This window comes from Lissotriton vulgaris, chromosome 1_1 (genome assembly GCF_964263255.1).
Source record: "Lissotriton vulgaris chromosome 1_1, aLisVul1.2, whole genome shotgun sequence".
In the NCBI taxonomy this organism is placed as follows: domain Eukaryota; kingdom Metazoa; phylum Chordata; class Amphibia; order Caudata; family Salamandridae; genus Lissotriton; species Lissotriton vulgaris.
Genome location: NC_141685.1, coordinates 315,086,771 through 315,113,743, shown reverse-complemented (window position 1 = coordinate 315,113,743; position 26,973 = coordinate 315,086,771). Strand labels below are relative to the sequence as shown.

The 26,973-nt window shown below is 43.8% G+C and overlaps 1 protein-coding gene across 1 annotated transcript in view; it reads right to left on the bottom strand.

The window, feature by feature from the left end:
- LOC147747110 (vitamin D3 hydroxylase-associated protein-like) overlaps positions 1 to 26,973 on the bottom strand; it is a 394,497-nt gene that overhangs the window by 162,577 nt on the left and 204,947 nt on the right. Inside the window, exon 6 of the mRNA XM_086952361.1 lies at positions 7,616 to 7,656. Coding sequence (XP_086808487.1) covers positions 7,616 to 7,656 — 41 coding nt within the window. The remainder of the gene's footprint in view (positions 1 to 7,615; positions 7,657 to 26,973) is intronic.

The following is a 26,973-nucleotide window of genomic DNA, read 5'->3' as shown; positions in this document are numbered from 1 at the left end:
TCCTTGTGAGGACCCTCTGGGACCCACCAAGAGGCATAGGGGGTCAGAGTATTCCTGCCCTGACACCTTCTCCTTTTTGAGACGTTTTTTGTGGGACTCTGCAGACTCCATGTCCCAAGACGGCTTCCAACACTTCCTGGTTGAAGTGTTGGCAGCAAATCAGATTTCAGCTTGTGGACTGTCAGATCCTCAGAAGATCCACTTCCCTATATATACAAATTTGGGTTTTCCTTAATATTGCCAAAACTACTGAATGGGTTTACACCAATTTAGTAAAAGTTCACTTTATTGTCCAACAGCTACCTTTCTGCCCTGCCAAATTTGTAGTTATTCTGTTGAGCGGTTCGGGATATAGTCATGTCTAAATTCTCTGAATCTCTATGGGAATTAACAAGAAGAAATGTGTTTTGGGACCCCCTTTATTTAGGCACCTGCTTAACTGATCACCACAAAACTTTCAGGACAGCAGCAGAAGTGAACGTTATATTCGTTTTGAAAATTTCACGAGGATTTGTCAAACAACGCTAAAGTTATTGGCAAAAGAAAAAAAGATCTTTCTGTGGACACTAGGTCCTAATTATTACTATCTACTGGCGACCTCTAGCATGTAATATATATAAATATATTTTGGTGAAGGGTTATATGTATACACACACACACACACACACACACACAATCAAATCTGCATTTCCTCAAGTAGTTCCCAAGGGTCCCACTCAAGTCAAATGCTAAAACTTCAAAATTCTTACTCAGACCTGTAGTTCCTCAAGACATTACTAGAGTTTGCTCTTGACTCAGATACAAAGCACTGAAACCCTTTATTGAAGCTGCTGGTTCCCTAATCATTACTAGGTATCACTTTCAAGTCAAATGCGAAAGCTTTGATTTTATTTCATTAAGATGCAGCGTTACTGGGTGTCCCTCAAAAGTCAAATGGAAATGCACTGAAATTCGTCTATGAAACTGCAAATTATTATTAATTTACCCTCACAAGTCAAAAGCAAAAGCATTCACATTCCTTTGTTAAAGCGTAAATCCACAATTCGGTAATAGGTGTTCCGCATAAGTCAAATGGAAAAGTTTTCAAATTCCTACAAAAACGTTGATCTTCTTTTGTGAAGATGAAGTTGCACATGTCATTACTAGGTGTCCATCACAAGTCAAATGCAAAAGCATTGAAATTCTTACATGAAGTTGCAGTTCCACTAGCGATTGCTGGACATTCCTAACAGATGAAATGCAAAAGCAATTAAGTTCTTACACAAAGCTGCAGTTCCACTGGTTGTTACTAAGGGCCAGATGTATGTAGCCCAATACCGGTCGGTAGCGGCCAAAATTACTGAATTTTGTCCGTTCCCGACTGGTATTAGGCTTTTGAGATGTACGAGCCCAAAAAAGACAGATTCAGTAAATATGAATCAGTAAATTCCGAAGCGGATGTTACCAAATCGGTATTTACAGATTCAGTATTTACCAATTCGGAAAATACAGAATTCTTATTTACGGAATCGGTAAATAAGAAATGGTAAAAAATGAGAATAGAGATGTAAGTAACTTTTAAAATACCGAATTTAATGAAATTTGGTATTTAAGAGTCGGTAATTACCATGGATTGAAAGCAGGTGGTAACCAGGTGCAGGCTATAAAAAAGGCCCAAAAATGCAACAGTGTGACCAGAATGGCGCCATTCTATGTGATAGCAAGGCGGCTATGGCTACAGGCAGCAGGTGAGAGGATCTGGAGACGGGAGGAGCAAGTCTACAGACAGCGGATCACGCTCTTCCAACTTACTGAGGCAGAGATCTTGCAAAGGTATAGGCTACCCCCCCCCACACCATCCTGGACTTGATTAGGGATCTGCACCCACTCCTGGAGCACCCAACACCAAGGGCTCATGCCATCCCACCACATGTGCAGGTGCTCTGTAGCCTACACCTGCTTGCATCTGGGAGTTACCAGAGGATGATAGCTGCAGTAGGTGGGGTGTTCCAGAGCTGCCTGTTCTGTTTCTTCTGGAAGTTCCTGGAGGCCATGATGCATAGAGTGCATCATTACATCAGCTTCCCTGACACACATGCGGAACTGCTAAAGACCAAGACTGACTTCTATCAACTGGCACAGTTCCCACACGTCATCGGCTGTATTGATGGGACACACATCCCAATCTGTCCACCTGCAGCCACAGAGTATATTTACAGAAACAGAAAGTCAACCCACTCTATCAATATGCAGGTAATCTGTGATACTGCCAACATAATCACAGACATTGTGGCCAAATTCCCAGGAAGCACCCACGACTCCTACATATTTCAGAACAGAGGGATGTACACATGCCTGACAGCGGGGAATACCTGCTAGGTAAAACACTGCGACACACACTGATAGATATTGCAAATGTATGTGTTGTAGCGCATGTGATTAATGGCTCTCTCATTTCCACATAGGTGATAGTGCATATGCCGTCCGCTCGTTCATTCTGACACCCTACCTGAACCCATCAACCCTGAGCGAGAGACAACACAACGTGGCACACAAATCTACTAGGAACGTTGTGGAGCGCACCTTAGAACTGTTAAAAAGCCGGTTCCTCTGCCTCCACATCTGCTGTAAGATCATTGCAACTTGCGCAATGTTGCACAACCTTGATACAAAGAAAGGTACAGAAGTGGAATTAAGTAATTTAAAGGACCACGCTGATGAATGTGCACAGCCTAAGCCTAACACAGCAGGAGTGGCGCCAGCAATAGATGGGAGACAGAGACAGTCAGAGATCACACGCAACTACTTTTGAGTAAGTAAAGAGACACAGCCAGGTGGAGTATGTACCCAACAAAGTTTAAATTTTTGCCCCTACGCCAGTACGCAAAGGCACAAATGTGCAACACAAATTGCATCCATCCACACTGGGAGTCCTGGGTTACTTCCCCATTCCAGGACAACGATAACACACTCTACATAAGAATCTCCTTGCACCTCTTTAAGAGACTGCAAATCCTATAGAACTAAGCAGTGAGATTCATTCTAGACCTCCCAAAACAGACCCATATCACCCCACCTCAAGAAGCTCCACTGGCTTCCCATTCAGAAGAGATTCCAGCTCAAGATGTTGATCCAAACCTTCAAGACCCTCCACAACCAGGGACCAGCTGACATCAACTACCAAATTTGCCGCTTTAGAGAAGGTCCAAGCTGAAGAAACCTGATTTTTTAACCCAGCGTCGATGCTTGGGGTGGTTTGTCCCATTCCTCCGGAAGTCTGGAAGTTCCAGTCTTGAAATGGACCTTCTTTTGGGAGCTATTCCTCCAGAAGTTTCCTCAGGTATCCATTATAGTCCTACTACAGTACTCATTTTTTATCTTTTCAGGATGTCCATCATTAAAAAACATATATGATTGCATCCTAGATAATTTTAGCTTCCCTTTTCCTACAGTGAGACATTGTGCTACTGGTTGGATGGGGTGAAACCCTACTCGAGCAGCATAAGCAATCCTTGTTTGGGTGAGGCACAAGCAAACTCCAAATTAACCTGTGTTCAGTTCTCTGGTTGCATGTCACAGAGCAGTCAGGCTTAATTTAGAGACATTGTGTAAAATATTAATGCAGCACTTCGAACAGTAATAAAGTGAAAACACCACACATGAAAAAATCAACACTAATTTAGAAACAGAATAGATTTTACTAAATAAACGAATAACAAAACAAACAAAATCCAATCAGTAGAACTAGAGATATGGAATAGAAGAGTTCAGTAAATATAGTGCTAAAAAGCATAAAGCTCCAACTGTGGATCTCTGGTCATGCCGGACAAGGACAAAGTCACACATTCAGGCTTACTGCGATGGAGATGGGTTGGCTAAAGGGACCCAGCTGAACAATTGTACCTTAATTCCTGCTTACGTACTGTTGAAAGGTCCTGTGTCGAGGATGCGTTGTGCCGCCAATGAGATGCATTAGTTCAAGGGAGCTTAGGAGCTCTGATGTGAGGTCCTGCGTCGTTGACAAGGATCCTGCCGAATAGGGCTGTGGTGCAAAGTCTGGCATCGAGAAAGCATGTGCAGTCGAGGAGATGCATTGTTTCTGAGGAGCTGTGAGGTTGCAATGAGAAGCTGCAGTCAATTAGATATTTACGATGCAAGGCACAGTGGCGATTTCGAAGTACGCTGTGGAGTCGTTACACTGGGAGAACCCTTGCAGAAAAGGCAATTTATCGGTTCTGCTTGGGTTGTACCACACAGTAGAGGCGAAGCATCAGTTCTGCTTGATCCACAGGTAGGCTGACAAAGCAATTTCAGGCCCACTTCCAAGGGTCCAGGACTTGGGTGGCACCACTTGGAATGGTAGGATTAATAGATGGTACAGTGCAGGTGCTGAGTTCAATGTTGTAGGAGCATTTTGTCTCTGAGGCTCTAGTCAGGAGACCAGCCAACTAGCCCTTGAAGTTACTTTGTGGTCCTGGGTTCAAGAGATGCCAAGTCCATTCCTTCTCACCCAGGCAAAAGGACAGCAGGGCAGCATTCCTTCAGAGCAGCAGTCCAACAGACTGCCAGTACTTTCAGCAGTGCAGCAGTCCTTCTTCCAGGCAGAGTATCCACTGGTCCAGAAGTATACTGAAAAGATGGTGGCGAGGGTCCAATATGTATACCTGGGCCTTCCTTTGAAGTGGGAAAACATTCTAGACGTTTCCCTTAGTAGTCCACAGCCACCCTGCCTTCCCTGTCCTGGCTCCACACTACCTGCAGGCCTTTGTGTGGAGGCATGTAACAGCCCATTCAAGTGTAGGTAAGGCTGTGCCCGGCTCTGCCCTTCCATCCAGCAAGTGATGACCCATCCAGGATCACACCTACGTTACCCATTGTGTGTGGCTGTCTAGGAGGAATACACCAAGCCCAACTATCAACTACACCCAGTCATGTGCCTTAGGGACAGGCTGCAGGCACTAATGGCTAAGGCAGGAAAGTGTCAACTTGGTAAAAGTGACATTTTCAAAATTGTAAGTTAAAATCCAACTTCACCATGAAGAGGATTTTTCATTAAGCAACTCCCCCTGTGACAGTTCCCCTGTCCAGCTCACACGCAGTCTGCTACCCTCTCCTGCCACCTGTTTACCTGCTGCCCTCTGTTTGACCTCCTCTGTTCATTTGTTGAACTGATTTGCCTTTTCTGCTCATTTTTCTGTCCTCTGGCTTGTCCTTTTCAGCTTTTCAGCCCTCTGATTTGCCCTTTCCGCTTGTTTTTCTGGACTCTATTTTGTCTTTTCTGGCCCCTGTTATTCCCTCTTCTGCTCCGTTTTTCTTTTCTGCTTGATTTTCAGCCCTCTGTCTTGCCTTTTCTATCTGCTAATTTTTCTGCCCACTCTTTTTCCTATTTCTGCTTGTATCTTCCCTCTCCCCACAGTTTCCTTTGGATCTAGTATTTCGACAGAGACCTCGCACCCCAGTGTCCAAATACCCCCAGGGGTGACAGTGCTGTGCTCTACAAATGCTGATTGATTGATTCATTACAATTCCAAAGACACGAAACTTGAACTGGTTACCTGTTCTCATTTGGAAATTACAGTTTACTAAATGCAATAAGGTCATTTTAACCTTATTCTATGAGAGAGGCAGGCCTTGCAGTATTGGAAAATAAATGTAAGAGTTTTTCACTACCAGGACATACAAAACCTAAAGATACATGTCAAAGATTTTAAATGCACTGCACCTTCCCGTCTAGACTGTCCAGGGCCTACCCACAGGGTTTACTCCATTGGGGGGGTTCTCAAAATGACACATGCATGGTCTGACATGGGGTTAGGTTTGATCTTTAGATCCATAGCAGAATACAGGTGTGGGGTTATTAGCTTGTATATAGTCAATGCCCAAATGTGATTCATGTGGGACAGAGAAAAAAAATTAATTCTTAACCACCAGAATTGTATAGTCTCCGAACATCCTCTAGTTTATGTGTTATGCATAGATTCCTAATCTGTCTGTGTGAGCTTAATGGGTGAAATTTGGAGGTCAAAAGTCTGTTTAATATTCCATCTATTGGGAAACTAAGTCTCCACTAAAGATGATGATTGCATTTTGGGGGAGTTTGGTTAATTGTTTTGTTAAGGGAGGACCAGACTTCTGGGGAACCAGATTTGTTCTGCATGCTGGAATCACGAAAGTTTAAATTTGAGAGGTCTCAGGATGCTGTTACCTCTACATCAAAGCAAACAAAGTTGAGAAAATATGCGTGCAATATATTGATTAAATCTAAACATTTTTTATTTCCCTGTAGAATATTGTGAAGGTCTGCATGAGTTGTCGGATGAAAATGATTACTAGAAAGGGGCTTAAGCTGTTTATATTCGTTTTTAGAAGTTGGAAAATGTAAAACATTCAAAAATAAAAATAAGTTATCTATCAGTATTCACATCTAGTGCTATCATGATCTGTTATCTTTGCTGCGTTGTAAATCCAGTGCTAACCAGTAGTGATAATGTGTGTTTCATCTGACACAGACAGAAATCACTGCAATTGAGAACTATTTCTAAATAGTATCAGTATCATACCAAAATGAGATGAACCTAACAAATTACTGTACATGCATCAACATTTAGGGTCCAGTTCACAATAGCATTTTCATCTTGGAACACCCATTAACATCCCTGTGGCCACTCTCAACCTCAATCTGACACTTTTCCACCCTGGAAATGGTCACAGATTTAATCAGCCAATAGGCAATGATGGGGCTGTTGGGGAAGGGCTTTCTCCACAACTTGGGCCCTCATTACGATGGCATTCAGACGAGCGTCCGACCGTCGTCGTATCAGGCAGGTGTCTGACCACCTACATGTGAGTGGTTACACCTACTCAATTACAATGCGATCGCCTGCAGGCGGTCGGAAAATTGCTATTTTGCATTGCAACTTGTGCTGTTGCAATAGAAAAAGGTTGCAGCACAAGCTACAATGCAAAAGAGCAGTTTTCAAACATCCATGCACTGTGTACCAGGCACCATGTGGTGCCTGGCCGAAGGTGCATGGACATTCAGGGGGGCACAACATGTACCCTCCTGGGCCCATAGCAAAGGCCCTCGGGGCACAGGGGCTCTGCTAGGGGCCCCCAAAGTCTAACTCTGTCTGCATTTACATGAAAAAGGGAGGATGGTCTTCGTAATCCCTACAGCTGTGCCTGAGCAGGCGCCGCTACTATTGTAGGGATTACAGTCCCACCGCTACCCCCACAGGCTTGAAAAAGCAGTGGTCACTCCCTACAACCGATGCCTCTGACCGCCAGATCCTAATCCATCAGTCGGACCTCTGCTATAGATGCCGGTGGGCCCCCACCGATGGCTTGCGGTGGCGGGCTCACCGAAATCGTAATAAAGCCCCTAGTAATGACAACAGAATTAAAACCTCGCTTTTTTTGCACATTTCTCTTCAGACAGTTGAGAAACATCACAGACAGTGTTTAACATTAGGGGCTATGAAAGCGATATGGATGGTTGTGAATCTCTGGTAAATATTAATGCTCTCTGTAATCAAGTTAAATGTAAAACAGACTGAAGAATGTTCTAAAGTAGTTTGTAATAAACATAGTGTATTTAATGTATATTAAAGTGTGTAGCAAATATTAAACAACATACCTAGATATTGTCCATCTACTGGAATACTCATACCTGAAACACTAAAATAAAGAAAAAAACGTTAATTAGTTTTAGAAATGACTTTTTGATAGATACTGTCAAAAGTTTATTGTTATCTTAAATGTAAAAAAAAATATGTATAGCAAGGAAAAAAAATCCAATGTCATGTAAGGGAAATCACAATTGTATTGAGGGAGTGGGAGGTTTAAAAGCCTGAAGATTGTTCTTCTCCTTGAAAATCCAGATGTCTAAAAGTGTACTGAAAGTAAAACAAGTGGTTGCAAAGTCCTGATATGCCACAGGCCAGTACCCCACTCCGAAAAGTGTTCAAGGTGCAGACTTCAGTGCAGTTCGACATTTGCCACTTTTATTAGAAGATCATTGTCTTAATGACAAGTCCAATTTCAAAAGGCGACGTCAAGGATGTGACAATTACAAACAATTTCATTTGTTATGTAAAAAATGCCCCCTGTCCCCACCCCCCACATCTGTTAAAGCGAGGAGGGGTGCAATGTGTATTCTTCTAAAAATGTTGGTGCATATTATCAAGAACAGCATTAAAAATATCGCTGCTTTAGCGGCAGGGAACTGCCGCTAAAGAGGTGATAATGAGCTTGATAATATGCCCTTGAGAATTCCAATAGAAGCCCATTTTCACACCAGAACCTGGGCTTCTAGGGGAATTCACAAGGGCATATTATCAAGCCCATTATCGCCGCTTTAGCGGCAGCTTCCTGCTGCTAAAGCGGCAATAATTTTAACGCTGTTTCTTGATAATATGCCCCGTAGTCATTGTTCTAAAAGGCTCGGCAGCACAGTCCCAGGGCCGGACTGAGACCAGAAACCGGCCCTGGCCAACTGCTCAGCTGCCCCCTGCTGGGGTGAGGGGGAGTGCAGCCGAGCAATTTGCGAGGGCAGGTTTTGACCGATTTTGTTACCGGGGGCCGATATTGCCGACCCCATGTAACAAAAATGGCCCCCAGGGGCCCAAAACCAGCCTCCACCCTAGCGTCCTACCGGGAAATGCCCAGTGCCCGCTATGGCCTGTCCAGCCCTGCACAGTCCTAGTGGTAAAAGTGTGCCAAAGGGCTTGCTGGACAGAATCTTAGTTACATTATACCTTTGATCTCAACTCTGTCAAAAGTTTGAAGCATGTTGTGCCTGGCAACTTCCTGACAACTGACAAGTAAGTAATCCCGAAGAAGCTCTGTTCTCGGGACTGAGCCAGCTTTAGTGGGCTTTGAAGGAACAGGAATATTATCATGGAGTCAAACTACCAAGCAGTTGAGTTTTATCTCCCTGTTTAATACCACTGGAAATCGGCCAATAAATGTTTATTTTAGATAAAATTATTCAAATAAAAATAATTTTCTGCATACACAACCTCAAACGTTATGTAACAATAACAGGCAGAAATCAAAACAGTCACACAAAAGCTGATAGGAGGAATGCTTGCAAATCATCTAAAGCACTGGTAATTGGTCTGCGTAGCATTCCAGCCCATCAGTGTTCACCCACTTTGCCACTCTAGACAGATGTCCACTCTTAGTACTGAGCAAGCTCCTCATAGTAACAACACTTTTCGACCTGCCAGGCATGGATGCCTCCAAAAGAAAGCGCAAGCATCCCAAGAACGTTTTGGCCTTTTTTAGGGCCTATCAGTGAGGTATTGATAGGATCCTATAGAACAGCAAGCAAGGTACCCATGTCTGGTAATACTGTTGGCCAGTTATGTTATTATGTCAAACATACAAAGCTTGCAAATAGTCTAAAACACTCACCTGGGTAGCATTCCAGTCCATCAATTACTACCCACTGTACCACTCTAGGCAGCAGAGGGCTATATTATGCAAATCAGTATCAGTATGGACCCTGCTCCAAATGGCAACAGACGATTCAGAAATTCCATGGCTGATTGTTCCGGTTCAGAGAGAACTGTCCTGGCAGTTTGGGAAACTGCTCCTATTGGTGCAGGTCAAGAGCTAATTTGCATATGGTTGGTTCCTGTCTGAGATGGCATACATTTCCTGTAATACTTGCTACACAACATGCCTGGAAGTATGCCCTTCCAATATGTCATGCATTTGCCTCTGTTTGGGAACAATCCTATTTCAGAAGCACAGGAACAACGCAAACGAAAAGACGGCAAGCTGATGTTGTTCACGTCATATTGTGATTTTATGCTATTTATTACCCCAAAAAGCATTCATGCATTTTGCACTTAAAAGTCTAACTCAGCATTTAGCATAATTTCACATATTTTTTCTTAAGTTTTAGGAATTTCACATAATTTCTGCAAAAGAAATTAAGGGCATTTTGCACAGGCCTATATATAATTGACAGCCCCAGTACAAGTTACTACAAAGACAGACTGTGCACAATTAGGATTTAATAATCTGCTTAACACGGTCAAATTAGGTTTTATCCGTGAATTTTTATTTAACTAAAGCAATCAGGGCATTTGCGCACTTTACAAAATCAATAACATGCCACTACATAATGATAAATTATTTACAGATGCTGTTTTCAGTGTGGTAAATGGTTCTATGTATTTTCCCTCTCTACCACTTTATCAAAATGTCCTGTGACATCATGGAATGTTAGTGTGCCTCCCTGTGTTGAGATTGTCAGTTGGTCATCTGAGGCTGAGGAGCTGGTAGCTCTCTCCTGGTGGGGTTTCTCCTTGTAACTTCCTATCTTGTAACCTGCCACCTAAGTACCTGCTAATAAAGAGGGATCTACTTCTACATCTGGACTACTGTAATGGCAGGGTTTTTGGCTCTATTTAGCAGTGATATAGATCTTAGTCTTGCTCACATCTAGGATAGGTATTCTTAGCTTGTGTTGGCCCTTTTAAGCCCTTTCTTCCAGACCTAGAAGAGGATAGCTGCTTAATATGATGATAGATCCCTTATTCTTGACTCTAACCTGTCTATTGCCTATTGGCTTTGACATATTTGACACATTGGTATGGTTTATGTAGGTATTCTGACAGAGCTAAGGGGTATTTGATCCCTTTCAGGCCTACAGGCCTAGAACTAGAGGGACTCCATCTTGATGGAGCTGAGAGGCTTTTCAGGGTAAAGGTAAAGTTTATAGTTAAAGCTGTTTTTCACTTGGAGAGAACCGGTCTGGGCCAGCCCTTATCGGTAGGCTGTATTATTCTCTGTGTGGAAGACACAACAAAAGGCCGGCCGGCTGGGTGTGTGTCCTTGATGCGAGGTGATGCAGAGATCTGGTGGGCGGCAGGCTGATGGCTGGAACTTTCCATGAGGAAACAGCATTCTATATCAGTGAAGTGCAGAGGCGGAGTCAGTCAGTCGAGTAGAGTTGCAGTCGAGTGGAGGTGGCGGAGCCAGTCAGTCGTGTTGAGGTGGAGGAGTGGTAAGCAGTCGAGTGGAGTTGGCAGAGAGAGAGGGTTCAAGCTGGAGAGAGCTGAGTTGAATAGTGAGCTGGAACTGAAGGAAGCAGTCAGAAGCAGTTACTTATCAGGAGGAGGTGTGAATAGCTGGAGTCTGAAGTAATGCCTTTTAGAAGAGACGGAGGAGAGATCGTGGACTAACCTGTGGGAGCAGCTGGAGTTATTTGGACATTGGCGCAGAGACAGAGTGAACAAGCTAGTGGAATGAAAAGCATTAGAGCGGCAGGAACCATTAGATTGAAGCTGGAAGGTGGAGACAGTTCGTGGGGAAGAGGAGTCCAGTGCAAAGTGATCAGCGCAGAGGTGTATCCAAGAGTGCAGGAGAGAGAGAGAGTCTGAGATGAGCCAAGGCACAGACGAGAGAGGAACCCAGATGACAGCTAGAACAAGACTTCACACTAATCAGGTGATATCAATTTCATCACATTAGTTTACTTTACACTTGCATCTTAATCTTGTCCTTATTCCCTAGGCTATTGTATGTCTAATTTTTTCCCTTTCAGCGGTGTGTTAAAAGATCCTGTTACCCCGCAGATAAATTGTATGTTTAATCCTTTTCTTTCAGCAGTGTGTTAAAGTTACTGCTAGTTATAGAGACCCCATAGTTTTGTATATGTGTACTTTATTATTGTTACAATAAATGACCCCATTTAATTAGTGAACTAGTGTGGTGTATATCCTTTGTCCCCATACAGTGGGGGTAGCTTCGTTTTCCTAGCCAGGTATTACTGTCTGAACAGATGTTACCCCTGATCAGGTAAGTGATAGTGAGTAATTAGGGAGATAGGAAACCTGCAACTAAGGGATAAAGTTTATACCAATTTCTATTAGTGTAGTAGCAAACCCTTAGTGAATAGAGAGAGATACTTCCCAACATAGAGAGTCAGAGAGCTGAAGGTGTTCATAGGAATGTGGTCGTCGTTAGTGAACGGCGTTAGTGAGAACACTGGGGGGATACAGTGTGGAGGTTCGCTATATTGTGAACCGTGTGTATAAGTGAGAGCACTGGGGGGATACAGTGTGGAGGTTCGCCTGGTTGTGAACCGTTTGGAAAATGAGAGCGCTGGGGCTGCAGAACTATGCGTGTAGACACGCCAGATTGTGTGTCGAGTGAGCACTGATAGTGATCAGTGTGTAAGGATATATATTCAGTCTGGGCCGAAGTGGCCGCAAGACTAGGTGGTATAAATAGGATATTGTAGAAAACCTATGCATGTTTATTGCTATTTCCCCATCCTTAGGTACGAGATGTACGTACATATATGTATATACCCATTGTAAATACGTCCTGAGGTGGGAGGTGATTAGGTTCCGGCTGGGTTAGAGGGGCCCCTAGGGGCTGATTCCATCTGAGCGGAAAATCCGGTCGTTACATCTGGCGTCTACGAACAGTTTACGAAGCCTGTGTGCCTGGCCATGTGCTTAGATTGTTTCCCATGTGTTGTGGAGGAAGTTCCCTGAGCGCCAGACATTACATCTGGCGTCTACGAACAGTTTACGAAGCCTGTGTGCCTGGCCATGTGCTTAGAGAGTTTCCCATGTGTTGTGAGGGAGTGCCCTGAGCGCCGGTTCCATCTGGCGTAATGTTGCAGTTTATGTAGCCTGTGTGTCCTATGGGCTTGAACAGTTGCAGCGTGAGGAGATTGCATTACATCATGGCATTTGGTTTATTCAGGGTGGAAGGAATGGTTTTCATCTTGGTGTTTAAACTGTCAGGGTTGAAGGATGGCATTACATGAGGGAGCCAGTTACATCTTTATGATGGTCCAATTGTATAAATGTGTGTAAAAAATGCTTTTAAATTGTTTGCTGCATCTGCTTATGTTGTGCAATGTGAAATGTGTTCTGATTTGTGGAGTTCTTTGTATATAGCTCCTTGTAAATATGGCTTGTGAATAGCGCCATGTTATTGTGGCTTGTGAGGTGCATGTTCTCATGTTGACCTGCTGTGTTCCTTGTGAATTGCGCCTTGGATATATTGTTTGTGAAGAGTTTGTCTTGTAAATATGGCTTGTGAATAGCGCCATGTTATTGTGGCTTATGAGGTGCATGTTCTCATGTTGACCTGCTGTGTTCCTTGTGAATTGCGCCTTGGATATATTGTTTGTGAAGAGTTTGTCTTGAAAATATGGCTTGTGAATAGCGCCATGTGGTAATGGCTTGGACAGGGCATGTTATCATTACGTTTGGCAGGAGAGAGCTGGATCTCTCTCGGGTGCTTGGGGATAACGTTTTGAAAATGTGTGTACGTGTTATCTGTAAACGTGAAGAGATGTGCTCAAGACTTTCCCATGTATCCGCGGACATTGGGGAATGATTGTGCTTGTGCTGCCAAATGGTTAATATCTTGGATTGAGATGGCAGTCTTTATTTTTAACATGCTGTTTAAACTTGCATGGTTATTTGACCTGACTCTAAAAGTCAGTGGATTATTTTAAGGATTTGTGGTTTGATTTTGACTTTTATTGGTTCCTGGGTCTGCCTACGTGCTTTGTCAGCTTCTTGACGGAAAGGTACCATCTTGTGCTTTGCGAAGGGTTCTGCTCATTTCACATTCTTTTTGAAATGCGTCTACGAATTTGTGTGGGTTTGCCTTGGAACTGATGACTTCATATGTCTGACTCTTAGGGGTCGGTCGGTTATAAATCAACCAGTCGGATTGAGATAAGGGTTTGCACGGAGAGAGTAAATGTGCTTCTTAATATGCATCCACTGACGTGTGGAGAATTATTTTTGAATGCATGATTTAAAATCTGTGAAATGTTAAAAAGATGGCCCAGTTAGAGTGCACGCTACGGGGCTGTTTTCATTAATTATTTCTTTGAGGGTTTTCCATCTAGAAAGGAATGTGCTGGCCGATGTTTTGCAATGATCAAAGGTTGAGAGTAATCAATCTTGCCCAACAGTGCATGGTAACATGTGCTTTTAATTAGTGAAAGGCAACCGTGTGCTTTTAAAATAAATGTGTTCTCATTATTATTTTCCCAAATGCAAACTGAACTTTTTTTCTAATGTGTATGTATGCAGCAAAACCGGCATTGGTAAGTTGACCAACTCAGTTAGAAAATAAATGGCTGTTTGATAATATCTGAATGTGGCCCTTTTATTAGGTTGAATTCCAAAGTTTGCGCTATAAATTACGCTGTAATGCAAAATTACATGTTGTCCCTGGTTGAACAAAATACAATGGTGAAATGTGTCTGCATTTTATGTTGTTTTAAAATTATTTCTCTTTCAACAGCTGACAGTATATATTTTTATTTTTTTGGATGATAGTGTGTATAGTTAGGGTGGAGCAGAATATATTGTTAAAATATGATAACTATAACACACTACCATCTCCCTTACATTAGTTTAATTTGCATTTAGTTATAAGGCTCGCCTATGTATTTTGACAAGCTGTTGATGGAAAGGTAATACCTTGCACGATAAACATGCTGCCTGATAGATATATGTGCAGAGAAATATTAAATCCAATGGTCCATGATAATTCGTTTTTTCAAATGCAGAATGCATAATCTTGTGTGCAGAAGTAAATTGCCCCTTTTTGTATGTTGATCTGCATGCTCAATAACTGCTCATATTTCTAATGTCTTGCTTTTAACTGAATTAGTTAGACAAAAGTCTTTTTAGAAAGTGGAGCTTTTAAGTAGCAGTACATTGTAACAGAATTTTTTTTTTTTTAAATGCTAGCTTTCGTTAGTTAGAGAAATCAGGCCTGGGAACAAGCTTACAAGGAATTTGTTTGTCGACCTTGGCAGACCAGCTGGTTTGTGAAGACAGGTTTTTTCCTCTGCAGGCTTCGAATGCAGCCTGTCCTGTTATGATTGGCTATAATCCAATTTTGTTCTGCGGACGGAATGTTTATGTAAGGGAGGGGTGAACTCGCTCTTCCTGGCTGTCGACGCAGGCTGCTTCATTGCCTGCTGATAAGGGATTCTTGCAGACTCTTGGCCCTTGGAGTTAGTTAGATACTGTAGGCCTGGGCGGGCTTCCCTGATCAGGGAAAGGGAGGCTTGCAGCGCCCTGCTCCTGCTGTGAGATCACCACTTGGCAGTGTTTCAAATTGCTTCACACTGTAGCCTGGCTCCTGCGTATTCGGAAGGGAGGGGCTGCCTCACAGAGGATTAGGGTATGTTAGGCCCTTCTAGTTGTACTTAAAAATTAGATTTTGCTAATGTTTTTAATTAATTAGGATATTTGCTTTTCAATAATGAAAGGCACCCGGGGTGCTTTTTAAATAGAAAATTTTATCATGCAAGATTAATGATACTTGTTTTCTTGTCCTGGGATTGCTGGGTTGTGGTGTTGGTGCGTGGGTCGGCCCCCCCCCCCCCACTTCCTTTCTTATTTTAGTTTTTTAAATGCATGTTTTTATGTTAGTTTGTTATTTTTGGAAGATGGAACCAGACCAGACCAGACCGGAAGGGTGGTGGATGGCCGCATCGGAGGAAGTGTCCGGATACCGAAGATGCAGGGTGGTGACCTACACTGATGTCCCAAAATTGACATTGGACTTTTTTTTTTTTTTTTTTAAAACAATTATACTTTTTTATTTGTGACAGAATCGCAAAAGGATTTGGTTATGTAATTCCTTGGCCTGCATTATTCCCATGTTTTTTCTTTGCAATCACTATGAGCAGGCCCCACTTTTAAAAAAAAAACATGTCATCATGGTTTTGCTTTGCTTTTTAGGATGCAGTCACCTATTATAGTTTTCCTGTTTTCTTCAAAACTGTTTTTGCCAATGAAGGACTTTTTTTTTTTTGAATGGTGGTGCACACATGTGTTCCACAGTGTGATGTAAAATGGATGCTAACTGTTTTATGATATTGTGCTTTTACATATACACTGCATTTATATATATACATCATTGCTTAGTGCTACACCAGCTATCTTGTACGAATGGGGTTGTTTTTATTTTATTGCTATTACAATTTCACCTTAATTGATCAAAGGGTGGTTACCCTAGACTTTAGGTTGTCCTGGGAGGTGTGTCTTTTAGTATGATTATGTATTAATGTTTGCCCAGACCTTGAGAACCTTTGTCATGTCTATTTCTCAGATTTCACCAAAATGTTTCCTTAAGTTGACCATAGTAGGTAGGCCTCATTTAGGCCCATTGTTATTTTCATCCCACAAACAAGCCCCTACACCAATAGATTTCATGAGTCATCATTAGCTTAAGTTGACCATAGTAGGTAGGCCTCATTTAGGCCCATTGTTATTTTCATCCCACAAACAAGCCCCTACACCAATAGATTTCATGAGTCATCATTAGCTTAAGTTGACCATAGTAGGTAGGCCTCATTTAGGCCCTTTGTTGTTTTTTCATTAGAAGTTGAAACACATTTAGTTCTTAAGTTGTCCGAAGTAGGTAGGCCCCATTTAGGCCCCTTGCTGTTTTCATTCAACACATAAGTCCCTACATCACTAGACTTCACCAGTTATCACTAGAAGTTGAGGCACATTTAGTTTGAGGATGCTTTGGTTAGTTTCTGTTGTTATCAGACCCAATCTTAGATATGTTTCAGCATTCAAGTTAAGGGTGCTTTGATTTGTTTTCAGTTGGTTGTTAGATTTGTATTCCCTACATTGAGTTTCAGGTGAAATTTCCTTAAGTTGTCATTCTTTTTAGAGAGTTTTTTAGTTTTTGGTTTGTTGATAGATTGTGTTGATGTTTGTTTATATGGATGTTGTTGTTTATAGATGTTCGCAAGATAAGGATCTAAGGGTGGAATGTAATGGCAGGGTTTTTGGCTCTATTTAGCAGTGATATAGATCTTAGTCTTGCTCACATCTAGGATAGCTATTCTTAGCTTGTGTTGGCCCTTTTAAGCCCTTTCTTCCAGACCTAGAAGAGGATAGCTGCTTAATATGATGATAGATCCCTTATTCTTGACTCTAACCTGCCTATTGCCTATTGGCTTTGACATATTTGACACATTGGTATGGTTTATGTAGGTATTCTGACAGAGCTAAGGGGTATTTGATCCCTTTCAGGCCTACAGGCCTAGAACTAGAGGGACTCCATCTTGATGGAGCTGAGAGGCTTTTCAGGGTAAAGGTAAAGTTTATAGTTAAAGCTGTTTTTCACTTGGAGAGAACCGGTCTGGGCCAGCCCTTATCGGTAGGCTGTATTATTCTCTGTGTGGAAGACACAACAAAAGGCCGGCCGGCTGGGTGTGTGTCCTTGATGCGAGGTGATGCAGAGATCTGGTGGGCGGCAGGCTGATGGCTGGAACTTTCCATGAGGAAACAGCATTCTATATCAGTGAAGTGCAGAGGCGGAGTCAGTCAGTCGAGTAGAGTTGCAGTCGAGTGGAGGTGGCGGAGCCAGTCAGTCGTGTTGAGGTGGAGGAGTGGTAAGCAGTCGAGTGGAGTTGGCAGAGAGAGAGGGTTCAAGCTGGAGAGAGCTGAGTTGAATAGTGAGCTGGAACTGAAGGAAGCACTCAGAAGCAGTTACTTATCAGGAGGAGGTGTGAATAGCTGGAGTCTGAAGTAATGCCTTTTAGAAGAGACGGAGGAGAGATCGTGGACTAACCTGTGGGAGCAGCTGGAGTTATTTGGACATTGGCGCAGAGACAGAGTGAACAAGCTAGTGGAATGAAAAGCATTAGAGCGGCAGGAACCATTAGATTGAAGCTGGAAGGTGGAGACAGTTCGTGGGGAAGAGGAGTCCAGTGCAAAGTGATCAGCGCAGAGGTGTATCCAAGAGTGCAGGAGAGAGAGAGAGTCTGAGATGAGCCAAGGCACAGACGAGAGAGGAACCCAGATGACAGCTAGAACAAGACTTCACACTAATCAGGTGATATCAATTTCATCACATTAGTTTACTTTACACTTGCATCTTAATCTTGTCCTTATTCCCTAGGCTATTGTATGTCTAATCTTTTCCCTTTCAGCGGTGTGTTAAAAGATCCTGTTACCCCGCAGATAAATTGTATGTTTAATCCTTTTCTTTCAGCAGTGTGTTAAAGTTATTGCTAGTTATAGAGACCCCATAGTTTTGTATATGTGTACTTTATTATTGTTACAATAAATGACCCCATTTAATTAGTGAACTAGTGTGGTGTATATCCTTTGTCCCCATACAGTGGGGGTAGCTTCGTTTTCCTAGCCAGGTATTACTGTCTGAACAGATGTTACCCCTGATCAGGTGAGTGATAGTGAGTAATTAGGGAGATAGGAAACCTGCAACTAAGGGATAAAGTTTATACCAATTTCTATTAGTGTAGTAGCAAACCCTTAGTGAATAGAGAGAGATACTTCCCAACATAGAGAGTCAGAGAGCTGAAGGTGTTCATAGGAATGTGGTCGTCATTAGTGAACGGCATTAGTGAGAACACTGGGGGGATACAGTGTGGAGGTTCGCTGGATTGTGAACCGTGTGTATAAGTGAGAGCACTGGGGGGATACAGTGTGGAGGTTCACCTGATTGTGAACCGTTTGGAAAATGAGAGCGCTGGGGCTGCAGACCTATGCGTGTAGACACGCCAGATTGTGTGTCGAGTGAGCACTGATAGTGATCAGTGTGTAAGGATATATATTCAGTCTGGGCCGAAGTGGCCGCAAGACTAGGTGGTATAAATAGGATATTGTAGAAAACCTATGCATGTTTATTGCTATTTCCCCATCCTTAGGTACGAGATGTACGTACATATATGTATATACCCATTGTAAATACGTCCTGAGGTGGGAGGTGATTACGTTCCGGCTGGGTTAGAGGGGCCCCTAGGGGCTGATTCCATCTGAGCGGAAAATCCGGTCGTTACAACTACGCATCCTTGTTTGTGTACCACATTTTGGCGACGTTTTTGGACTAACCTTTGCTGCAAAGAAGGAATACTGGAAATGACCTATAAGGAAACCAAGGACTCTTCTAAACTTAAGTAAGTTTATCTCCTGGAGATCAGAGTAACGCCCAGTAAACCCCACCAGTGTCCTTTTTATCTTGGACAGCCTCCACCCTGGGCGTCTGTGTTGTGAGAGCTGTAACTGCCATCTCTCTAACATCTGGAGTTTGACTGTTTCCTGCTACAAGTGCCACTGTCTCAGCGGGCCTGATCACCCTGTTGTGCCTTCTGGCTTTCTTGTCTGCATTGACAGTTCGCCTTTATTACAGCCACGGTGTATTTTGTGTGTTTTCACACAGTGTAGACTTTTATTTTGAGCACTATTTTTGTTTGCTCCATGGAGGTCCCCTGGCGCTGGCAGTTCACTCTCAAGCACAGCAACCTTCGTCGTTGAAGTCACGTTTTTTTTCTATGTGGAGAGTGTTTTACTTTGCCCTGAGTGTTACTTGTCTTATTCTGAGTGCCGTTGGGACTTGGCCGTTCTCGCAGTTATAAGTATGAGTGGCCGCCCCTCAATTACTGTTTTTGAAGCATTTTTCAACTTGGAAAAGCACACGGGGCGCGCGTACAACTTTGAAGGTGCGAGTGGACGTCTCTCCTTCATTGTTGTGATGCACACGGCACGCACAAACAACTCTGAAGGTGTAAGTGGCCGCCCCTCCATTACCGTTGTCTTGTCTAAATTTCGAAATGTGCGCGAGCTGCGCACATCTTACCTCTCCACGAGCGGCACCCCGTCATTTCTCAATGACGTCTGTCTTGCCTTGGCTGCCCAGAAGTCTCGCAGCAGCAGCGCAGCAACGTGCCTTGAGCCATCCTGTGTGCGTCGTGCGGACGTACCGCCATCTTGGGATTGCTTTACTCTGGTCACTTTGCGACAGCTTCCCATGCTGTTTCTTCCGCACGAGCGTTGCCAACCACAGTGTAATCTTCAGTAAAATTACAAGCGTCAAGCACTATTGGCATATCATCTTCCAGTTTCGTTGGTGCTTGTTCTGGGACTCTCGTAGTTACTGTGGAGTGGTTGCTTTTGCCTAAGTTTCCCTTCCTCTCCAATGCTGGCGCAGGGACGGTCGACGTCTCAGCATTAGATGTACTTCTTCTGCAGTTTTATTCCCTTCGTTGTATATTTTGTTTCCTTGGGCGTAGGATCTCCTGGACTACTTTCCTCGTCTTGCCTGCACGTCACCTGGTGTCAAGTCACTCATCGGAGTTTATGGACAATCCTGGCCATGAAGATCTCGGGTGAGAAATCGCTCACCGGAGCTAAAAACTCTTTTTTTTTTTCATTTGCCTATGCTTCACCTTATTTGTATTTTGGTGTATGTTGAAGGTTGATGTGTGTGTTGGGCATAATGGATTGTTCCATTTACCTTTGGGGGGTTGTATTATTTCATTGTGGTGAACTTTTTAGTATCTCCGTGCATGTTGTGTGTGAGTGACGTACACCTAGAGTTACACAGAACTTTCTCTGGGTGATCTTGTACTTTTTGTTGTTCTCTTTTGTGGGGGTTTAGTTTCCTGAGGCAACATCTTACCCTACGGTGTACCCTTATTTAGGGGAGGGTCTGTGGCTAGTCTATGCCATATTTTGAAACTAGGGCGATGTTGTGCTTTATGATGTACCCTGTATATTTATAGGGGATGTTCTAGTTTTGGTCTCACAAGGTGTGCATCCTGTGTTTCACACTGCTTTGGCAGCTAGGGTGTTTCTGTCTAATTTTACCCCATCCATGTACGTAGGGTTAGTACTTATGGTGTACCCTTACTTAGGGGAAGTTGTGGGGTTGTGGTGCCAGTCAGTGCCTACATTTTGTTTCCTAGGGTCTTGTTGTTACCCTTTGGGGAAGTTAAGTTGCGCACTTTTAACATGGTGTACCCTTTTTTTAGGGGAGGTTGTCTGCATGTAACTATTTTGTTTGAAAGTTTCAAGGATTTGTATCCTTGTGTACCCTTTTCTGGTGAAGGTGGTGTGCGTTGTCAGCGCCGCCATTAAGTGATGTCGCGTTGAACAATTTCTACATTGTTCAATTGTGTACCCTTTCGTTAGGGGAGGTTGTCTGTGTTGGTCTAAGTTGCATCACTCTTTGTGGGTAGTCGGGGTGCGTTGTCAGCGCTACCTCTTGGTGTAGTTCCGCCACTTTTGTTAGTGTGTGGATACTGTGTATTTTGTTCCAGGGGCTTTAGTTTCCTTTGGTGTACCCTTTCTTGGGGAGTTGTTTTGTTCCACAGTTTAAAGGTTGCCTTTCTTGGTGTACCCTTAAAGGGGAGGTTGTAGTGCACGTCTTGCATTAGCGATGAAGACTAGTGTTAGTCTTTATTTCAGGCCTTTTCCCCTTTTTCTGTGAAGGTTGCTACTTCATCTTATTGTGCTTATTTCCATCTGCACTCATTTTGTCATTCAGTTGTTACACCCTGCTTGATTTGCCAGGATCGCTACCTTGTTTTATTCAGGAGGGTGGATGGGAATGTTATGTAATTTGCATTCTTGTGTTCATGACCATTTGTGCATCTTATGTTTTTCTTTCTACATGCCTCTTTTTATTGTCCTTCGTTTCTGCTTTCACGCTTGAGTTTCTTGCTTTTCAAATTGTCTCTTTGACTAGCTCTTGTGTCTACAGTCTCCTCTGAATCCTTCTGCTTCGTCTTGACTTCTTACTTGCTGTTGTTTGTTAACGGAAGAGGATGTGTGGTAAATGGTTCTATGTATTTTCCCTCTCTACCACTTTATCAGAATGTCCTGTGACATCATGGAATGTTAGTGTGCCTCCCTGTGTTGAGAATGTCAGTTGGTCATCTGAGGCTGAGGAGCTGGTAGCTCTCTCCTGGTGGGGTTTCTCCTTGTAACTTCCTATCTTGTAACCTGCGACCTAACTACCTACTAATATAGAGGGATCTACTTCTACACCTAGACTACGCATCATTGTTTGTGTACCACATTCAGCACACCAAAAGGTTCCGGCAGAACAGATCTGATATTTTCGCCTGCAGCAGATGTTCCCTCCATGCAGAAGCAGAAGCACCCAATGCAAATCCTCGAGCGATGGAAACATTACTAACTGCCACTCCTTACAACTTTCTGGAAAAGTTCGTTTTGGTCACTGCTGCAGACCTGCAGTCCGCAGTTCCATAGGCCAATTTTCCAGGCACCGACTCTTTCTTCAGCCCGGACTAAGGAAAGTTCCAGCCCTCAGTGATCACGTGGACCTACTTGGATTCAGGAGTCTTTCTGCGGTTTGCAACCCTGTTGTAGTTAACTGCAGGTCAAACAGTTGACCTTTGCAGAGCACTGTCCATCACTGGATGCCAGGAGTCAGGAGTAACGGAGCCTTCTTTTTTCAACTTTCAGGCGTACTGATAGAGAGCAGGTCACAAGCAAGGACCAGGTTAGATCCGCTAAAGAGTTATCTTTTTAAGTATAGGACACGAGGAGTAGGCTGTCAGCACCTTTGCAGAAGGTTTTTGCTGCAGAGTGAGAAGCTGGTTGTCACTGGAGCTTCACGTTGGCAAACATTGCAGGCTGTTACTGTCAGCGTCAAATGCAGGTCTCGCATTGCTGGCATTCGTGGGCGGTCACCATCAGCGCAAAGAGCTGGTCATGTTGGAGTACCACATTGGCGGTTCATCGCAGACGGTCTATTCTCAGAGTGAAAAGGTCACTTTGGCGTCACGAGGAGCCAAAAAAATCTAGAACTTCACCTTTTCTTTAGGAGGATTTCAGACTGATGCCAGCCAAGGGTCCAGGACCTGGGGTGCATTTCTTGGGGATCAGAACTACTCACTCCAGGAGAGGCCAGCAGCAGGGCTCTGGCTCGTCTAGTTGGTGTTGGGCAGCGGGGCAGTAGCAGGGAGGCCTCTGGAAGTGTGTTGTGTAATTCATACAGGAGGTCAACAAGCTGACATTAGGAGTCACTCTGAGAAACCTGGGCAAGCAAGTCCAATCCTTTCCTTAGGCAGCAGTACAATCCCTCATCCTCAGACAGCAGAGCATTCCTGAATCTTCCAGGAGTGTTTTGATGAGAGGTTCTGAAGGTCCCATTGTATACCTGGTGCCAGTCTCTGAATGGGGGAATTCCCTGTACTGGTAGCAAAACGGGTTCTGGTCAGTTTTTCCCCTTCCCACAATGTCTAGGGTTACAAAGGCAACGGAAGGTTCCTTTGTGTGTGCTGCAGGCAGGGCCCTTTGAAAGGCAATCCACAAAGGGTACAGCTCCTCTCCACACCCTCTCCCCTAACACCTACGCTTCCTTTGTCTCACTGTCTGGAAGCAATACACAACCCACAACAGCAGAGGCATTCACAGTCATGTCATCATGGTGGAAAAGCATAGTTGGTTTGGGCATAAAAATGCATAATTTCTAAAAGTGGCATTTCCAAAATTGTAATATAACATCCGACTTCACCATCATAAGAGGATTTTAAATTACAATGTATTTGAGTGTAGACATAATTTCCCTATCTCCTCTCACCTCCCCCCATCTGAAGTTAGCACTTATTAAGTGTAATAAGGCAATACATTGTTAGTCTATGGGAGAGTAAGCCTTGCAACAGTAAAAAATTACTTTCACTGCTAAGACATGAATGTTTTTTAACATATATCCTACTTTTTAACCCCTTCGATGCTGATGACGAGCTGAGCTCGTCATCAGCCACGGGGGGCGTGTGCGGATGACGAGCTGAGCTCGTCATCTAATGCAGCTTTTTGAAAAAAGCCGCGTAGCGCAAAAATTACCGCCGCAGCGATGCGGTTAAATACCATGCACTTTGCCCTAGGAGCCATCAGGAACTACTTAGGGGTGACATAAGTATTAAATAAAAGGTTTAGACCTGGCAAAAGGTTTATTTTATCAGGTCTAAATTTCAATGTAAAACTGCGCTACAGACTACAATAGCAGGCCTGAGACATGTTTACTATCAATCAATCAAACAGCATTTCTATAGCGCAGCACTGCCACCCCTAAGGGTACCTGGGCTCTGAGGTTGAAGAATCTCCTTTGAAAAGCCACGTCTTGAGTTTCTTTCTGAAGTTTACCAGGAAGGCTGCTGTTCGGAGATGGAGGGGCAGGTCGTTCCATGTCTTGGCAGTGATGAAGGAGAAGGAGTGGCCTCCACTGCAGCTGCAGCTCTCTTCTTTATGGGGAGCCAGTTCAGGTTTCTGAGAGGGGTGATGCGGGTCTGTTTTGGGAGGTCCAGGATGAGTCTGGCTGCGATGTTCTGTATGGTTTGGAGTCTTTTGAGGAGCTGGGTGGAGATTCCAGCATACAGAGTGTTGCCATAGTCGAGGCGGCTGGTGATAAGGGCCTGTGTGTCAGTCTTTCTGGTGTTGACAGGGATCCATCTGAAGAGTTTGCAGATCATGCGGAGGATGTGGATATAGGAAGAGGTGGCTGCACTGACTTATCGTTTCAAGGTCAGTTGGCTGTCGGAGTAGAGCTTGAGGCCCCTGTCTCTCATCCATTTGGCTACCTTGGTCATGGCATTGCAGAAGTTGGTTTTGCATTAGAGGGGTTCTCAGTGAATGAGAGGATAAGTTGAATGTCGTCTGCGTAATAGATTATGTTGAGTCCGTAGGATCTGATGACTTCTGCAAGGGAGGTCATGTAGATGTTGAGCAGGGTGGGGTTGAGGGATTATCCTAGGGGTACCACCAATGCTTTAAATGGAAAAAAATAAGTGCAGGTACTCCTCAAATTGAGTTAGGGGCGTGGGTAGTGGGTGGGACTAGGGGCGAAGCTAGGGGTGGGATATGAAACAATGGCACTTCTTCCATCTGATGTGTATTCATTTTGTACTGCATTGTCCTAGTTTGTAATCTTAAATTCCCCATATGTGCAGGTTCCCTCTACACTCTGCACTCTACACCTGCTTTAAATAATAACCATTTTACTGTTATGAACCACTAAAATATATAAGCCCATAGCTACATTAATTGCAGCTCTCAGTGGTCGCCTGGATTCCAGGGTGTGCACAAATGCACACCATAGTATAAATGTGATAGACAGAGCAGTGTCTGAATGGTAGGGACCCTGCTCTGTCAAGCTCAGAGTGAAGGTGAAATTCTCAACACCCACACTTCCAAGACACAATGCAACTGAGCTGCTGTTCAACGGTTCCGCAGGGGCACAGCACAGGGCTACAGGAGCTCTTTGGTGTCAGAGTATCCTAGAGGCAGGATCCACCCTGCCTCTGCAGAATTAGTAATAAACAGTATATCAGACAAGAGTACCAGCAAGAGTACCAGAACTCTCATTGCTGGGGGAGAATTACCAGAATTTGAAGGGATAAAAATATAAAGTGCCGATACTCAGTACCGGTGAGTACCGGCCCATTTTAAAGCACTGGGTACAACGCATATGATGTTCTTGGGTGCAGAGGTAAAAGGCGGCAGTCAGATGATCTGTGCGTGTCCTGAGAGGAAAGAAGTAATCCTCTTCAGGGCGTTTTGTTGTATGCCTATGCTGTGAACCTTTCAATAAGGGTGTGGTGGGAGACGGTGTTAAATGCAGCAGAGAGGTCAAGTAGGATCAGGGCAAAAGTTCTCTGTGACTGAGGAGAGCTCTGATTCCGTCAGTGGCGGCAATGTGCACAATCTCAGTGCTGTGCTTGTCATGGAATCCTGATTGGGAGGCATTGAGCAGGCTGGGGCCGGCAGATGACTTCTTTAGGAGCGGTCTGACCTTTGAGTGTTTCGACCCATTTGGAAAGGTTGCTGTTAGGATGGAGGAGTTGATTATGCGGGTTAGCTCCGTGTTGATTGAGTTGGATCCAAGGTTGAAGAAATGGTGGGGGAAGGGGTCATTGGTCTCCCCAGAGTGGATGGACAACATGATGGCTTTGGTGGTCTGAGTGGTGAGCAGAGACCAGGAGGTTATCGTTCAGCTGGTGCTTCCTGGTGGTTGAGGTTGTTGAGGCTGAGAGTGGTTGTTTGGGGGTCGAAGTTGTTGTAGATGTTGGAAATCTTGCTGTGGTAGTAGTCTGAGCGGGTGGCATGGAGTTTTTGTCAGGGGTGGAAGGTGTTCTTTGTGGCTGTTGGGTTGGAGAACTCCTTGATGATTTTGAAGAGTTCCTTTGTGTGTTTGGCCCGCGGTGTTGATGTGGTTGATACTGTTTTTGAGGGTGGCACTATAATTGCTGCTGTTAACAGGTAGAGTTTTATTCACAGGCTCTTGGTACAGGTAGTATCATGTACTTACAAGTACATTAAATGAGCTAATTAGGTGTAGGCCAGTTTTATCATGTTTTAAGGAGACAGTACCAGCAATTTAGCACTGATTTAGCAGGGGTGTAAAGTCCTAATGCCAACAAAATGAGTTCAACAAATTAAAGGGATTGAGAGAAAGTACAACGTTTTGGGGAATACCATGCCAGAGATATGTAGCAGTTCTTGACAACCCTATTGCATTTCAAATAATCTGGAGAGCTGTGAAAGATGTCCTTTTTCTGCCAGCTGTTCTCTCCCCATCCAAGTCGGATAGCCCTTGCTAAATGACAATGTCCCAGCCTTCCTGCAGCTAGAGGTCAAGCTGTTGGGCACCAGGAGCAGCAATTCGCAAGTCACGTAATTCAGCATTCATACCCTTGAACAAATTTAAGGTCTATGAAAAGGGGGAAATTTTGAGGTGACAACACAGAATTTACAACACTAGGGGGCAGATGTATCAAGGGTATTTTTAGTCGCAAACGCTACAATTCACAAAAAAGCAGCATTTGCAACTACAAATTCGCAAAACGGGATGTATGTGTGAATTTGCCTCGGAATATTAAGGAATCGCAAATTTCGCGATTTCTTAATATTGCGTAAGCATTTAAGGAATCGCAAATTGCGATTCCTTAAATGCTATGTATGAAGCACCCAAGTTGTGTGATTTCTCATTAAGAAATCGCAAATTACCACCAACTTCAAGTTGGTGGTAATTTTCGATTTCTTTCACAAATGCACTTTTTGGCATTTTTGAAGGTGCTATGTGGTGCACATACATGCCCTTAGGGCATGTATGTGTGCCACATGCGCACACATGTTAATTTCAGGGGTGCATCAGGGTGTCCTTATGACACCCTTGTACCCTTGAAATTATTCTCAA